General features: G+C 47.9%; 1 protein-coding gene across 9 annotated transcripts in view; it reads right to left on the reverse strand.

Moving 5' to 3' along the window:
• Positions 1-16296, reverse strand: part of LOC118283267 (WD repeat containing planar cell polarity effector) — a 61537-nt gene that overhangs the window by 17788 nt on the left and 27453 nt on the right. For all 9 annotated transcript variants that reach the window (XR_007031589.1, XR_007031586.1, XR_007031588.1 and 6 more), the window contains 5 exons: positions 14115-14254; positions 10779-10970; positions 3547-4141; positions 510-698; positions 251-374 (listed from right to left, as the gene is read on the reverse strand). Coding sequence is in view for 1 of the 9 variants with exons in the window: in XM_035605056.2 (XP_035460949.2) it covers positions 251-374; positions 510-698; positions 3547-4141; positions 10779-10970; positions 14115-14254 (1240 nt within the window). In the remaining 8 variants the exon portion in view is untranslated. The remainder of the gene's footprint in view (positions 1-250; positions 375-509; positions 699-3546; positions 4142-10778; positions 10971-14114; positions 14255-16296) is intronic.

The following is a 16296-nucleotide window of genomic DNA, read 5'->3' on the forward strand; positions in this document are numbered from 1 at the left end:
CTCCCCATTATCCAGAATTAAAGCTCAGAGAGAGAGAGAATAAAGAGAGAGAAGGAGAGAGAAACACCTCAACTTCACTTTGTTTGAAGCCAACATGGAACAAACAAACACAAGCAGAGAGAGGAGGTGTTTGTGTGTGTGTGTGTGTGTGTGTGTGTGTGTGTAGGTATATATAATCAGAATCACAGGACGTGTGGAGAAACAGATTCCTCCCTCAGTAGATGACATGAGGAGGCGTGTGTGTCGTTACCTGAGGAGGTGGTGGAAGAAGCGGCGGGCGTACTTGCCGATTGGCCCCCTGTACTCCAGCATCACCGCGTCAGAGAGAGGGGCGGGCGGCGAATAGAACACGCCCAGAGCTGCCTCCAGTTGGACTGCATGACCGAAGAGAAGACAATCACATTTTACTCTTAATCGTCCCATAAATAGTAGATCACGGCCGAGCTCATAAAAGCTACGAACCACGAGGCAAATGAGAAATGCTCTTCAGATTCGACCCACAGACTCACCCTCCCTCTCAGCGTTCAGCCGCAGCCTCAGCAGGAAGTCGACCACCGAGCTCAGGCAGCGGTAGCACTCGTCGCCCGCGACGCTCCAGTCCAGGGACTCCAGGACGCCCAGCGCCTCTCGGACCCGACCGCACCGCAGCCGCTGTCGCAGAACCTCCTCTGGACCCAGCTGGCCCCCGGTCAGAGCCCCTGACACATGGAGACACAGGTTATTACTACTACTACATGGAATATTCATGATTATTATAATAATATAGTGGATTTATAGAGCTATGATGATGAAAACATCAAGAGTTAAAAGACACCTAATTCACTCCATATACAAAGAACTCCTGTCTCACCTGATTCACAAATATTGTAACAAAGAATGAAAAGAATAGAAAAGGGAGAAAGAAAGAGAGTAAGAGAGAAAGAAAGAAAAAGAAAGAAAAAGAAAGAGAGCAAGAAAGAAAAAGAAAGAGCGCAAGAAAGAGAAAGAAAAATAAAGGAGAGAAAGAAAAAAAAGAGTAAGAGAGAAATAAAGAGCTTTGAGGATGAGAGGAATGCTACAATTTATTATGCTTTGGTTATTGTTGTGTGTGTGTGCGTGTGAGTGTGTGTGTGCGTGCGTGCGAGTGTGAGTGTGCGTGTGTATGTGTGCATGTGTGTGTGCGTGTGTGTGTGTGTGCGTGTGTGCATGTGTGCGTGCGAGTGTGTGCGTGCGTGCGTGCGTGCGTGTGCACCAGGACTCTGCTGAATAATGGAGGCCGCTGGTTTTGTTCTCTTCCTGGTGACGGAGGCGTATCCCTCTGTGTGTGTTTGTACAGTAAAAGGGCAAAAGGTGCATGTGACTTGACAAAGTACACACACAGGAAGTGAAGGTGTTGAATACTGACGCCAATTAACTGTAACTGGATCGCGATCCAACTACAGTCGAGGGAACTCAGCTGCTTTGTTTCTTTATGGAAAAGTCTGATGTGAGCTGCAGCAGCACGGGAACAGAAACACAAATAACTGAGCTCGTTGACAAGTTTGTCCACTGTGAATTCAAACATGGACGATTTCCACATATATATACTACACATAATGTTATTTAAGCCTATATCTTATATATAACATATATCCTGAGGTAGTGGTGTCTCTGGACAGTGGAGGTGATCGGTGACAGCTGTACTGACAATGGGCTGCAGAGAAACCGCTGACTCTAATGAATTGACAAGTTGCATGTGTGTGTATATGTGTGTTTGGTGGGAGGGGGTGTTCTAGCAATTAAAATGACAAGCCGGCAATTAGCAGGTCCCCAAATCCCCTTAAGAGTGGGCTAATGTGGCAAACACATCAGCTGAGCGTGGTGCAGTGTGTGTGTGTGTGTGTGTGTGAGTTAACGTCGCTCTACACCAGCTCCGAGCGGAGACAATAACGGATCACTGTGGTGCCACGGGACGAGTCACACGTCTCCCCTCTCCTGTACGTCCGGTCACTTCTGCGTCACCTCGTCGGACACGAAATGCAAAAAATCACGAGTTTGCTGAGAGACAAACTACTCACAATGAGATCGATTCAGGTCAATAATGAAAAGTCTTCCAACGTATAAAAGAAGTCGACTTTCCTTCAGCAAATAAGTTCTTTTTTTTTTCAAATTTTGTGCAACCACTATTCTTTTCAAAAATTAAAACTGCTACCATGGGTCGACTTGACTTTACTAAAAGTAACTGCCTCCAAATTAACAAGCAGCAGCTTGAGACCAGAATAAATATCAAATAAAAATAGATAAAATGCCCAGGTTTTATATCCAGTTACATAATTGACCTGTAAACATCAGTAAAATGTCACTAAATCTACAGAATTGATTTTTATCCTTCATCTCCCTGGTCCCGCCCCTCCACCGCTGGTACCGGTGCAGGTCCGGGCCGCGGCCAACGTGTGCCCAGATGAGATAACTGGGTGCGGGGGGGGGTGACTGGAGCTCGCCCAAGTCTTTCTTCCTCGGCGCTTCCTGACTCACTCCTCCTGTCATGTAGCGAGGCCTCACGAAACAAGTCAATACAGAAGAAGGAGCGCAAGCAAACAAACAAATGAGTTGGTGTGTGTGTGCGTGTGTGTGTGTGTCTGTGTGTGTGTGTGTGTGGAGGGGGGGAATTATCACAGAGAAAAGACGTGCAGTGACTTTCCTCATCAAAACCTTGGCAGACGATCAGAGAAGGGGAAGCTATTGTTGGAAGACACCCTCCCCCTTTCCCTGCGCACACAAGCAAAAACACACACACACACACACACACACACACAATCTTCTACTTCCCTCCACACGCACACACACACACACACACACACACACACACACACACACACACACACACACACACACACACACACACACACACACACACACACACACACACAGACTCCTGCTTTCAAACTTCAGCAGAGACCTGCGCGCCGCTGTCACAGCTTCTTTCCAAAGTCACACTTCAAGACACTGAGTGTGTACGATAGTGTGTGTGTGTGTGTGTGTGTGTGAGGTTGCTGCTTCGGAAACATTTTTGATTGGCAAACTTTATCTGGGGACCCCACCCCCACCCTGAGGGACCGCGCAGCCACTGTAAACGATTTATCGGAAAAATGCATCCCAGAATGCACCTGTGCTCGTGCCCCCGGGGTGATTATGGAATGACCTCCGAGACGCGACTCCTGCTCACCTCGCCGCCCGACAACAAGTGACCTTCCCCCCGGTGAAGAGGGACACGGGCGACTGATCCCAGAGAGACTCTGATGTGAAGGGTTGTTATGAATTATTTTATATTCATAATCACCTGGTAGTCACCATTCTCTCCATCTTTGTAGAGTAACTGCTTTGCTCTACAACAGCATCATAAAACTGTAGTTAACGTAGTTTCACGGCTTCTTTTTGAAGATATTCAAACCAGACTAAACTCAGACAGATTCCGTGATAAAGGAAGTGTTAATTAATTGATCGTTAGTTTTGGTCCCATATTTTTTGCTCAATCACATTTTGTAAGAGTGCAGTCAATTGTCATTCCTTGAATCTGGTTCTACTCACCTAGTCTGAATCTCAAGGCTGCCAGTGGTCCTCCATGAAAGGCCAACATCAGCGTGTCCGTCCCCTCCAGGCCCGCGGCCCACCACAGACCCTCCAGACCTCCAGAGCAGCGCAGGTGCTGAGGAAGCCTCAGTGTGGAGGCTGCAGCCGCCACCTCCTCCGCCACCAGCGCCACGTTCACAGGTGCCATGCCCACATCGAAGCACATCAGCTCTCCCTTGCCTCCCCCGACCACCACCACGGCTCCGGCGGGGTGCCAGGCCAGGAGGTCGGGTGGCACGGGGCAGGAGGCCCAGAGAGAGAGCCCTCGCCGCTGGTCGTACAGCACCAAGGACGAGTCGCTCAGGCCCAGGAGGAGCGCGGCTTCGGAGGGGTGACGTGAGCAGGAGAGGGGGCGGCAGGGCAGCGGGACGCGGGTGACGGACAGGCGGCGCAGGCGCCCTCGAGCGCATTCGTACACGCAGGTGTCGGCCCGGGACCCTTCTCCGGCACCGGGGGGTCCGACGGGCAGCTCCACGGTCAGCAGCTGGTGGGGCTGGAGCAGGCTGAAGTGGCAGTGCAGGGGGTCGCCTTCGGTCCGCACAGAGCCCAGGACCTGGCAGAGAGGAAGGGAGGGCGGTTTCAGAGAGTGGTGCACACTTCCATGTCTTCCTCACCAATCAGATCTGATCCAAACAAATCAGCTTTCAAATGACTTCATGCAATTCCACCCACTTCCCTACGAGTTTAGATGAAGGTCAGGATCTGATTTGACCTTTCTTTTTTCCCTGTATGCAACAGTTCAATGGCCGTCTCTTGCCAGGCGCAGGCTCACACTCTGGTATACATTTATCTGTGTGTGTGTGTGTGTGTGTGTCCATCCTTGGACCTCTACCTTCTTACATCTGTGACTACATCTCAATCAAAACCTGTTCCGGTGACCTGCGCTCCAACACCATTAAGTTTTCTGCTCTTCAAAGTGGACCCTCCTCACTAAGGGCTTTAAACACTTGCTTAAGGGTTTGTGGCCTGAAAAGAAATAAAAACATTTGTGCTTGCATTTATTTCTTTTGCCCTGAAGGGACCAAAAGCAAACGAGGGGGGAGTCATTCCACGTAGGTGTCACTAAACGCTGTACGAGCTGCAGGACTGCAACTTAATCTGGTAAGTGTGTTGTTGTTTGAACATGTTCTCCTCGTCAGGAGTTGGCAGCAGCAGCGAACTCATGTCAGCACTGAGCGAACTCGTTTCTGAATAAAGGAAAGTCAAAGGAGAGCGAAGAACACGTGAGGGGGAAAAAACAGAGAGGGAGAAATGAGTCATGCCGCAGCAGAGGCCTCACGCTCGCACCCTCCGGATAGATGGAAGAAACACGGCCGTCCACTTTTCTCATCGACGCCCCAAGCTGTCAGTCAAGACGACTAATGATAAGAGCTCCGTTGTTAGCGCCGTCTTCCTCCCCTGAACGTGCCACAGCTCGGCATCCGCCGCATAAACAACCTCCTCCTCCTCCAAGAGCTGAACACTCCACACACGGTGACTGACAAGGAAACGAGGCCTCCACCATAAAACAGAGACGGGAGGAAAGCGTGGGATCGTTTGACCAATGGTCAAATAGAGAATTTAGGTCATGCGCTCCAGGAGTCGGTGGGAGTGGGGGGCACAATGGACGGAGACAGGCCGTGTCACGGGTGGTGCTGTCGATAAAACACCCACGAGGACCCAGGAGAGGTAGGTGGATGACAGGCAGACGACAGAGGGATTTCACCAAAACCAAAGCCTCCATCACAGAACCTGCGTTAACCGTGGCAGCTTTGGCTAAAAGAGCCCATTTCTTTTCGCCGTGTAGACAGAAAGAGCGATAGGCTGCCTGCCTTTCCTTTCCTTTCCTTCTGCAAAGCTGCCCGGCACAGCTCTTTTTGGCAGGCATTGGCAAAAAGAGACTTAGAGGGAGGAGAGGGAGGGTTTTCTCTTTGCCTGCCTGCCCGTGGTCTCCAGCAGGAGAGAAGCAGGCGACTGTGCTCCTGAAAGCTTTTTTTTTTCCTTCTCCATAATCCCCCAGAGCCAGATCCTGCTGCTCCCCAGGGGGCGGGTGCTCTGTGTGCATGTGTGCGTGTGTGTGTGTGTGTGTGTGTGTGTGAGTGTGTGTGTGTGTGTGTGTGTGTGTGAGTGTGTGTGTGAGCCAGCAGGCGAGGGGGCTCTACTCGAGTAAGAGGTGGGGGATCCTTCCTAGAGGGATGGTGCAGTTCTCCGGATAGCGACAAGGACAAAGTGACACATACATTAAATAAACTTGCACACAAACAAAAAGAAAGTGAGGACGCTGTCGTCCCCAACTCCCCCAACAACCACATCTCATCCTCCTCAGGCTTCTCCATCCTGTGCCCGGCTCCATCATGCCACGTGGCACCGACCGGGGATCCGGGGGATGAGGAGCAGCTGATTCAGCGGCAGTTAGTCCTCTCAGGGAAAAAGGAAGAGTCAGCTAAAAGCTCCGGGAGCAGAGAGTCAAATCTCTGCACGACCTGCTTCCACCGGCAATGATGTGGGAGAACGAACAAACGTTCAATCCAGTGAAATGACCGACCGCTCATTTACATTGTCACTACTACAATAACGTTTAATTCACTGCTAAACCACCAATGCGTATTTACACTTTTTTTTTTTACCAAAATCTGAATAAAGTAAATTCGATTTCTGTTATTTTCAAACCATCAAAATCAATAAAACGCATTTTGCTGATTAAAAAACTAACATACGGAAATTAAAGGGGCCTCAAAAATCAATTTATTGATTTCCAATTTCCTGTATTCACTTGTACGTCATACAGTGGATCCAAAGCTATAACACATCATATAATCATTGTACTGTAAATACATCTCTCACTCAGAAGTATTTATATCTAAAGACCTGAGCCCCGTCCTCAGAAAAGACCAATATTCAAAAGGAATGCGGCCTGTGCACAAACTGCACTCGGTCAACACATTGACCGTCTGTCAGTCGAGCGGCGGGGGTCGTCTCCGAGGCCGCGCTGTGTCTTCGTTTTCCATTTCATGTGGACCGAGCGTCAGGCCGGCGACAACACAGCACCTGAAGGCAACGCAGCTGATCGGGGGGAGATTAGAGCACCGAGCACTCAGGACCCTCCGGTGCTAAATGGGCTTCTTGAAACTCGGCAAAACTGCAAAACACTCACGTGCTTCTGTAAATATGATGAAACATCGAACGCCCACTGCTGACCTGCAGCTGACGGAGCAGATGTGAAACCTGCGCGCTCAGTTCGCAGTGTCAATCTCACTCTGTGTGGATTTAATATTCACAAGAATGAGCATTTTTTTCTAAAGCAACATATTTGTACAGCTGTTTTCAAAAGACTGATAAAATAAAATCTTGGGAACGAAAGAGAAAGACCTCCTGAAGTACAGCAGGTAGTATTAGTGTTACTTTAATAGATTCATAAAAACAAGAGCTTTGAATTACGACGCTTGTGGTACTTGAATGCAACGTACTTCCTGCGTAAAGAAAAGATTCATAAAGGCAAAAGAGCGAGCGAGTGGAAGAGGGTTTGCAGAAGAAGGGACAGATAGACAGGGACAAAGAAAAGAGATGAAGAGAAAGAAAAAGTGGGAATAGAAGAGAAGAAGTGAGTAAAGAGAGCAGAGGAAGAACGAGACACAGAGAGAGAAAGGGAGGGAGAGAGGCCTCTCTCTCTCTCTCTCTCTCTCTCTCTCTCTCTCTCTCTCTCTCTCTCTCTCTCTCTCTCTCTCTCTCTCTCTCTCTCTCTCTCTCTCTCTCTCTCTCTCTCTCTCTCTCTCTCTCTCTCTCTCTCTCTCTCTCTCTCTCTCTCGCCGGCACCTTTTTTTTTCTCTCTCCTTCTCTTCTCCGTGGCGTGAAAGATAAAGCGGACGGGCCCGACTGTGTGGCTGGCCCTTGTTCACAGCAGCGGCCTTTTGAAGCCAATTTTCCAGCTCACGGAGCAGAGAGAGAGACCAGGGGACGACGGACGAGGGATGAGGGGCGAGGGACGAGGGGACGAGGGGACGAGGAGTGGGAAGTTTCGCCGATGTAAGAAAACACACAGCGGCAGGATTACCGGCCAAAAATGTCCTCACACCTTGACACTACAGCAGCAGAGTAAGTTTTGTTTTTTTAATTCTGCACTTTGGATTCCACACTGATGAAAATGTGATTTCTTAATTTTATTTTATGTTTTAGAGGCAATTTCTGTAATTTTCGGGCGACATCTGGTGGTAAAGTGTCAAACCGTAACCAACTGAGCGACCGACAGGGGACACTTTATTGTGGCGCACCACCGATTCCATTTCCTGTTTCCGGCAGCGTCTTAAAATTCAACTTGAACGCGACGTATTCTGGAGCGTTTAGTTCAACAACCGTATTCAACACAACGTGGAAACATGGAGACTCACACGGAGGTCGGTCCACCTCATGTGACTATATTTAACTCATTCACAGGTGATTATACATAAAATTTTACACATTCTTTCAATGGAAATTATTTAATTGTTGTCTCTTTTTAAATTTGTTGTTGTTGTTGTTGTTGTTTTTTGCAAGAGACGACTTCTACGCAGCAGCAGCACAGTGCTGCAAGTCAATAATATATATATATTTTTAAAAGGACGGAAAGCAGTAATCGCACAAATGCAGAGAAACTGTTGGGTGACAGATAACGGGACAGTCGAGCACCTTTGAAAACAACAAGCAAAAAAAAAGACGCCTGTTCACAAACACACACACAAACAACCACGAGAAAAAACACTGACTTCAGCTGCAGAAGAAATAAATAAATCGGCTTTTCCGTTTTCATTAAGATTATTAAATTCCAGGAACTGGTTTGTTTGTGTGTCAAGTGTGTGTGTGGTTGTTGGGGGAAGGAAGCATGAAGGGAGGATCATTAAAAATGTTAACTGATTGCATAAAAACAAACTGTGTTTTCCTGCCGCCGCCCCCCCCCCCCCCCCCCCCCCCCCGTGCCTTGGCTCCACTTATCAGCATGGGGGGGGGGGGGATATGAATTAAGACCACATAGGGAAAGAAAATCTGACTTTTTTTTTTTCTTTTTTAAATGCCGAGAGACTGGCTAGAAAATTGGCTTAGTGCGGCAGATAGCGACCTGAACAAAAGGAACATATATATGAGCTTGAAGTGATTGAAGTCGCTGGCGTCTCCCGATGTGTCGCCCGGCGTTTGATTCCTGCCACGGCTCTTTAACGAACTGCTCGCTTAATTTCACACCGCGCGTCTGAAAAAGAAAAAAAAACTGACAACAAACGCTTTCATTAAGAGGCGCTCGCGATGCCGCAGCCCTGCAAAGACACTTTAATGTTCCTGAAGCGTGGAGGGAGGAGGGAGGAGGGAGGAGAGAATAAACTGGGTGAAGGAGTGTGATAAATGTGGAGAGCGTTCCAAAACAAACAAGAAGCGGAAAAAGCAGCAAACAGCATCTGCTCTGATTATTTCAATATTCATGTTGTTCCTTTCCCTGCATGTAATTGGCGACGCTCGCCCCCCCCCCCCCCTCTCTGGTGTGGTGAATACTTTGCATACGCTTAGCGAGGTACGAGGTGCGAGGAGTGAAGAGTTAAGCTTGGTTCGGTGATTTGGGATCTTTCATCTGCGTTCGGCGCGAGGCCAATCCCGCAGTGACACAGAATAGGGTCACGGGTCGGGGTTGTGTGTGTGTGTGTATGAATGTGAGTGTGTGTGTGTGTGTGTGTGTGAGTGTGTCTGTCTATGTGTGTGTCTGTGTGTGTGTGTGTGTGTGTGTGTGTGTGTCTGTGTGTGTGTGTGTGTGTGTGTGTGTGTGTGTGAGTGAGTGTGTCTGTCTATGTGTGTGTCTGTGTGTCTGTCTGTGTGTGTGTGTGTGTGTGTGTGTGTGTGTGTGTGTGTGTGAGTGAGTGTGTCTGTCTATGTGTGTGTCTGTGTGTCTGTCTGTGTGTGTGTGTGTGTGTGTGTGTGTGTGTGTGTGTGTGTGCGTGTGTGTGGGCGTTCTCCTTCACACTGTACCACAGCTCAGCGCTGCTGCTTTATTTCACACAGTGATTCACGGAGGTGCGACACAGAGGTGCCACCCTGGAGGTGACTATAACACACCGTCCCAATCCCATCCAAGGCAAACACACAGGTCGCTAGTCAAAACAATGTATGTGTGTGTGTGTGTGTTCTGTAAATCAAACAGCTTCTGTTCTGAACAGAATCAAAGTGAATGTTTTTTCTGTGATTGATGTCTTTGCGTCACTTCTTTTGTAAACTGTATCCACCTGTCGACCCCCGAGCTCCATCTTACAATCACCTGTGTGTGGAGGAAGCTTGAACTCACTTCCCGGGGGAGAGAAGGGAGCGACTCTCCGTTCTCCGTAAAGTGATGGATGCTGGCGGGATGCTGAGGTCACAGAAGAGGACGCTCTCCGTGTCCGTGAGTCACACAGAGACTCAGTGGCGAGACCAACGTTCAACAAGAGCGAACTTGACTTAGAGCCAAGAACAGGGACACAGCTTGTGACGGCTCAACTCACACAAGAGCCGCACCGTTCGCTGCAACACTCGATGTATTCCTGCAGAAGCCCCACGAGATGTTCCAAAGGGGACAAGGTCATAAACCTCCTCAAAGTCAATTAAATGAAAAAAGAACTACGAAGGCCGGATGGGCGAACTCCAGTGACCCCTCGTATGTGCTCGTGCCGCGGCTCCACAGAGGTGTTTTCTGCAGGAATGTGTTTCTCGTTAGGCCGTGCAGGCCGACCAGAATCATCGCAGATCGCTCAAATAAGCGCATGTCGCGTTACAAAATGAAGAATATAAAAGCTCACAGCGAAGACGATGATGCCAACACCCCTTAAAAATCTTTATCCATGTTGCCCCTCACCAGAGGTCGTCGAGGAGCGAGACATATCAGGGGAGGATGCATCGTGACGGCCAATCAGAAAGCCAAAGTGGGCGAAATTGCTGGTGAATATTTTCTTTGTGTACAGTTGAAGTCAATGATAACTTCAACTGAAGTCATGAATGAGTCACCGGCAGAGTTCTGGTGTTTCGCTGTACGTTCGGCGCTGAACTGCTTTTACAGTTGATGTAATGATGAAAACTGAGAGAGTCATCGATCGATCACTGATCGACAAACCTTTGACCTTCTGTGCATCTGTCCATTTACTTTTGAAGGTACAGTATGTTAAAGATCCATTGAAAGACACCTCACAGGTCCAGTGACTGACGTCTGGACTGTATGTGTGATTCACCTTGAGGCCCTCGGTGGGCGAGCAGCTGAGCAGCACCAGGTTGTTCCTGTGCATGTCGGTGGGGGTCCAGGGCCACGGCTCCTCGCCGGGCTCGTCCAGCTTCCACCAGCAGAGCGCCAGGTCCTGCAGACGGTTCAGATCCACGTGTCTGCGGAGCCGACGACCCGGCGCGCCCACGTCCGCACACACCACCTGGAAGAGGAAAACACAAACACAAGACTGTACAGTCAGAGGACAGGCGGACACACTCATCTCTGTGATTTATCTGTCTGTTCAAACACCTGAGGGCTCCAGAACTTCTGCATCTGTCGCCCCAGATATCCCCTCCGCTGCTCCGTCCCTGATTGTGTTTGTTGCCAGTGTCTCAGGTTTGTTTATCTTTTCTTTTTCTTTTTTGTAATCTTCCATTATTAATGTCTGCGCGTGTTTTGTTCGGTCGGGCTTGTTGTTTTAGTGATGTGCATATTTTTGGGGAAGGTCTGCCACGCTCGACAGGCCACAACAAAGAGACGCACAATAATGAGCCCTCGTGGCGCTTGGGGCGGACGGGCACACACACACACACACGTACTCTTACACAAATGCATGCATGTATGCACACAAACACATGTACATACATAAAAATGCCATATCAACACACTTATACTAAGAGAAAACACACAGAACACACACGCATGCACACACACAGACACACAGACACACACAGACACACACAGACACACACAGACACACACACACACACACACACACACAGACCAATATTCACAGGCCTTTCACACACTCTTTATCTCCAGTCACACTCACGAACACAATGAATCCACTACCAGAGTCGATGGCTGAGATATGTTAGCACACACACACACACACACACACACACACACACACACACACACACACACGTACACACACGTACACACACGTACACACACGTACACACGTACACACACGTACACACACACACACACGTACACACACGTACACACACGTACACACACGTACACACACACACGTGTCCATGACCTTTGTGGCGGTGCAGACGAGTGGCCAGGATGTGGCAGATATGGGTAAGAGGCAGAGGTGAAGGAGGGAAGAGAGAGACGAATAATAGGAGGTAATGAAGAAAAATCTGATTGTTTGGATTTGGACAGAGGAGTACGATGGAGGGGACGAGGGGTGACGGCCGCCCCTTTGTGCACTTAAGCTTTTGGGGAAATGGAAATAAGAGGAATAAATCATGCTCGAATGAAGGGAGATGAACGAAGGACAAAAACAAAAAAAGAAGCTCACATAAGAAGAGGAAGAAGTAGAATAATTGGATTTTGTTTTTTAAAGATCAATGGGAGGTTTTGTGTCAAAATAAATATTTGAGACGCGGGAAAAGTGCAGTCAGATGTAAAATCAAAATCCCACTAAATAGGTTCTGTGTGTGTTGGGAAAAGTGGGAAGACAGGAATGTTTCAGAAATGAAATTAGAAAATAGTCCTAAAGGTTTTAAAAGCCCAGGAAGAGGCCGAGAAATTAGTGTATTGACAAGCTGCAGTGTACGAGCGGAGCAGATCTCAGGTTCAGTGGTCCATGTCTGCCCTTCTTGCCCCCTTGGGGTGGGGGGGTTGGGGGTTTTGCTTTAGACACAAAAATACGGAGACGAATTGAAAATGATGGAAGAACATGTGATGATAAAGGGAACAAAGACTTGCCCCCAAATAGCAGAACGGGGAGATCACTGACAGATTAGAAATGGAAAAGAAGAAGAGGAAGAAGAAAAATCACTGGGTTAATAACACACTATCTCTGCCCCGACACACACACACACACACACACACACACACCCTCCAACCCTACCCATCTTTTTCCCTCTTCTAGTTTTTTTTTTTTTCTGCTGGCGTTTGCTGGTCAGCAATAATCAAAAACCACTTTCTGTGGGCTGGATTAGTTTAGCCCCCCCCACCCCAACACACACACGCACACCCACACACTCTCCCTTCTCCAGCTTAGCCCACTGGACCAGGGCAATGTGTGTGTGTGTGTGTGTGTGTGTGTGTCGTGGGGGATGGGTATAGCTGAGTTAGTGTATGTTGCAGGTTCCGTGCACATGTATTGACAGGGGTGTGTTCAGGTGGTGGTGGAGGGGTGTGTATGTGTATGTGTGTGTGTGTGTGTGTGTGTCTTATCAGGACTTTGCTTCTGGAGACAGACGCACGGCAGGAACGATTGCCTTCATACACACCAACATGCACACGCACACACACACGTTAACAAAAGGGCCTGGCAGTAATGTGATAATGCCAGGGGGTTAGTGGTTAGCAAACTAGTGAAGGAGGACACACACACACACACACACACACACACACTGGGGTTTTGTTTTGGGGACGACACATTATCAGACCTGTTACTCACACCTACAAAATCCAGATCTCACACACACACACACACACACACACACACACACACACACACACACACACACACACACACACACACACACACACACACACACACACACACACACACACACACACACACACACACACACACACACACACACACACACACACACACACCTATCTGACAGACTGATAGACAGAAACAGAGAATTAGTGGAGACCTGGCACATGCATCATTCACACTGAACCAGCAACAGAATCTGGACTAACACCCGTCGTTTAAAAGATGTGAACTTCAACGCGACCAGATGAACAAATGTGAAAAATATTAAATGGAAAAAATAGAGACTAAACGAGTTATTGAGGTGTTGAGCTCACTTGTTAAGTGACCAGTGAGATCCTGGAAGTTCTGTCGTCCTTCCAACGACTGCTAGGAACTGATATCGAATGTTTAGATAAAGGATTGAGGATGTCGACGACTAATCAATAAGTACATGAATTCTTATCATCATTATTATTATTATTAAAAATAAGCCACAGTGTGTTCATGCAGAACAGAGTTGTGGTGATGTCTGGCAGCTGGGCCCACCCTAGACCTCTTAGCCACGCCCTGACCGGGAATCGAACCCCCGCAGCTTCTGAACCACAGTCAGCGGTGTAACCCACTGTTCTGTACCAGCTGCCAGGTTTAAGTAATGTCACCAGCAAAGTCGCCGAATCCTCTGAACATTGTTTTTTTTTATGGACATCTGTGTTTGACAACATGTTATACCGTCACACCATGTTTCTAATCATGGTTTATTATTCTGGCTGCAGACAGAACCACTGACTGATTTCTAGAACGTCTTTCTTGTTAATGTCAAAGAAAACCTCATTAGTAAAAGTTGGCCATCAGGTCGGACGAAGAGAGAAACCCTGGGAGAGAATTCTCCACCAGCGCCGCCGCCTGTACCTTGATTTCCGAGGGCGAGAGTTTGTCCGGGCGCCTGCCGCCCTCCGGGGAGTCGTCCTGGTTCTTCTTGTTGACGTAGACCGCGGCCACCTGGCTCTGCTCCAGGAAGGAGAGCAGGATCAGCCTGTCGCTCAGCACCGCTGGGAACGACATCAGGGGGGAAATCAGATTATAATAAAGAGCAATAACAATTCACAGGCTCCGTCTGCGTTTCTATATTCCAGAAGACTCTTCAGCTTCCAGGAGCAAAGGACCAGCGTCAAAGGCAAAGTGACGCCAAACATTTAATGTTGGTGTTTCTTCCTTTTATTGGTTTTAATAAGGCTGATATTGTATATTAACTTATTAAGACTTAGAGACGGTCTGGATTTACAATCTCAGAAGCCCGGATATATCCATTTAGTTCATATCAAAACAAAACGTTTGATAAGCCTCAATAAAGTTTTTAATACTCACCCAAATAGTCATACATACGATGGTTATTTTGACATGTTTTGCTGCTGTTTCAATTAGATGACGTGGAGATAATAATCATAACAACCACTGCGAGACAATATACAGTATATGCTGGTTCATATCTTGGTAAATACCCGTGTATTGTCAGCGATATTCAGAAGATTCTTCCGATTTAGTCAGCTCACGTTGCAGACATGTATTTTTCCTCATTTGACAAACTCTACCACTGACTTCCATAAATGTGAATGAAACATAGTTAAAATGAATCATATTTTTTGATAAGAGTGTAGCTTTAGAACATGTGTTTCACCCTCGGCTGTTTGTAAACCCTCTGTTTTGTGTTTATGAATCTGTGTGTTGACTTTTCAACACGGTCTGTTTTATCGCATTATTAATCAACAGTAAGATTTGTCAAAATCTATGTAAGACCCAAGAAGGAGCGAAGTCCACTCTTTTCCAGTCCGCCTTCAAATCCCATCTCCTTCCTTCCTCCTTCTTTCTCTTCTTCCCACTTTTCTTTCCATCTAGTTTCCCAGTCTCTTCACCTCCTCCTCTCCTCTCGTCTCCGTCGTCTCCCGTATTGTTTCTGCCTCCATCCTCTCTCCTCCATCCTCTCTCCTCCTCTCACTCTCCTCCATCCTCTCTCCTCCATCCTCTCTCCTCCTCTCGCTCTCCTCCATCCTCTCTCCTCCATCCTCTCTCCTCCTCTCACTCTCCTCCATCCTCTCTCCTCCCCTTGCTCTCCTCCTCTCACTCTCCTCCATCCTCTCTCCTCCCCTTGCTCTCCTCCCCTCACTCTCCTCCCCTCCCATCACTGCTGCCGACGGCTCCGAGGCCTTTTTTTTATTTGTGGTAGAAAAACTTGATCCTGTTCAACTCTTCAGGAGCTGCGTGGAAACACTGATTAGCAATTAAGCTCCCCTCTCCTTCAAATTAATCTGTTTATGAAACCAATTAAATGGAAAGGAAGGGGAGGGGTGTTGTTACACATGTCTCTCAGATATCCTGCTTTGAGTCGAGCGAGTACGGCTGCACCCCGAGATTTAGAAATCTAACCGGCAATTAACCGTGGCGTGTGCGTATTTATAAAACATGTGGGTACTTGGTATGATTACACTTGTCACATTAATATGCACATATTCATAAGGGGTGAAGTGAAAATACTGGAAAAAACTAGCAAACCTAAAATCAGGTCAATCGACTGTGTCCCTACAAGGAAGTTGGATTATGAAGCATTTGTAACGAAAACACCAGGTTCAAGGTTTAAACCGGTACCGTTAATGTTGCCTGGGCTGCAAACGGAACAACGCTTAATGCAGCGGTAAGCGTCTTTGTAATAGATTACAGACAAATCAAGTTAAATGCAGTTTAGTATTGATCTCTGCGGGCGTCTACGGGATTAGGATTTTAATCCCATTCACTCCCAAAACCAAGGGAACCGGGCTGCGGCCCAATCTGGGACCAGGTGGCTGATTTGGCATTAAGTGCCAGACCCTTCATGACCCACCCCAATACACACACACACACACACACACACACACACACACAACCCCCCCACCCCCGGGTCACATGCACAGATAGATACATATATACATTCATACATGCGAGAGTCTACAACCATGCTTACATTTTACATGGCAGATTTGAATCCACATGCATAAAACAAAGCAACACACGGTCTGACCACACACACACACACACACACACACACACACACACACACACA

This window comes from Scophthalmus maximus, chromosome 10 (genome assembly GCF_022379125.1).
Source record: "Scophthalmus maximus strain ysfricsl-2021 chromosome 10, ASM2237912v1, whole genome shotgun sequence".
In the NCBI taxonomy this organism is placed as follows: domain Eukaryota; kingdom Metazoa; phylum Chordata; class Actinopteri; order Pleuronectiformes; family Scophthalmidae; genus Scophthalmus; species Scophthalmus maximus.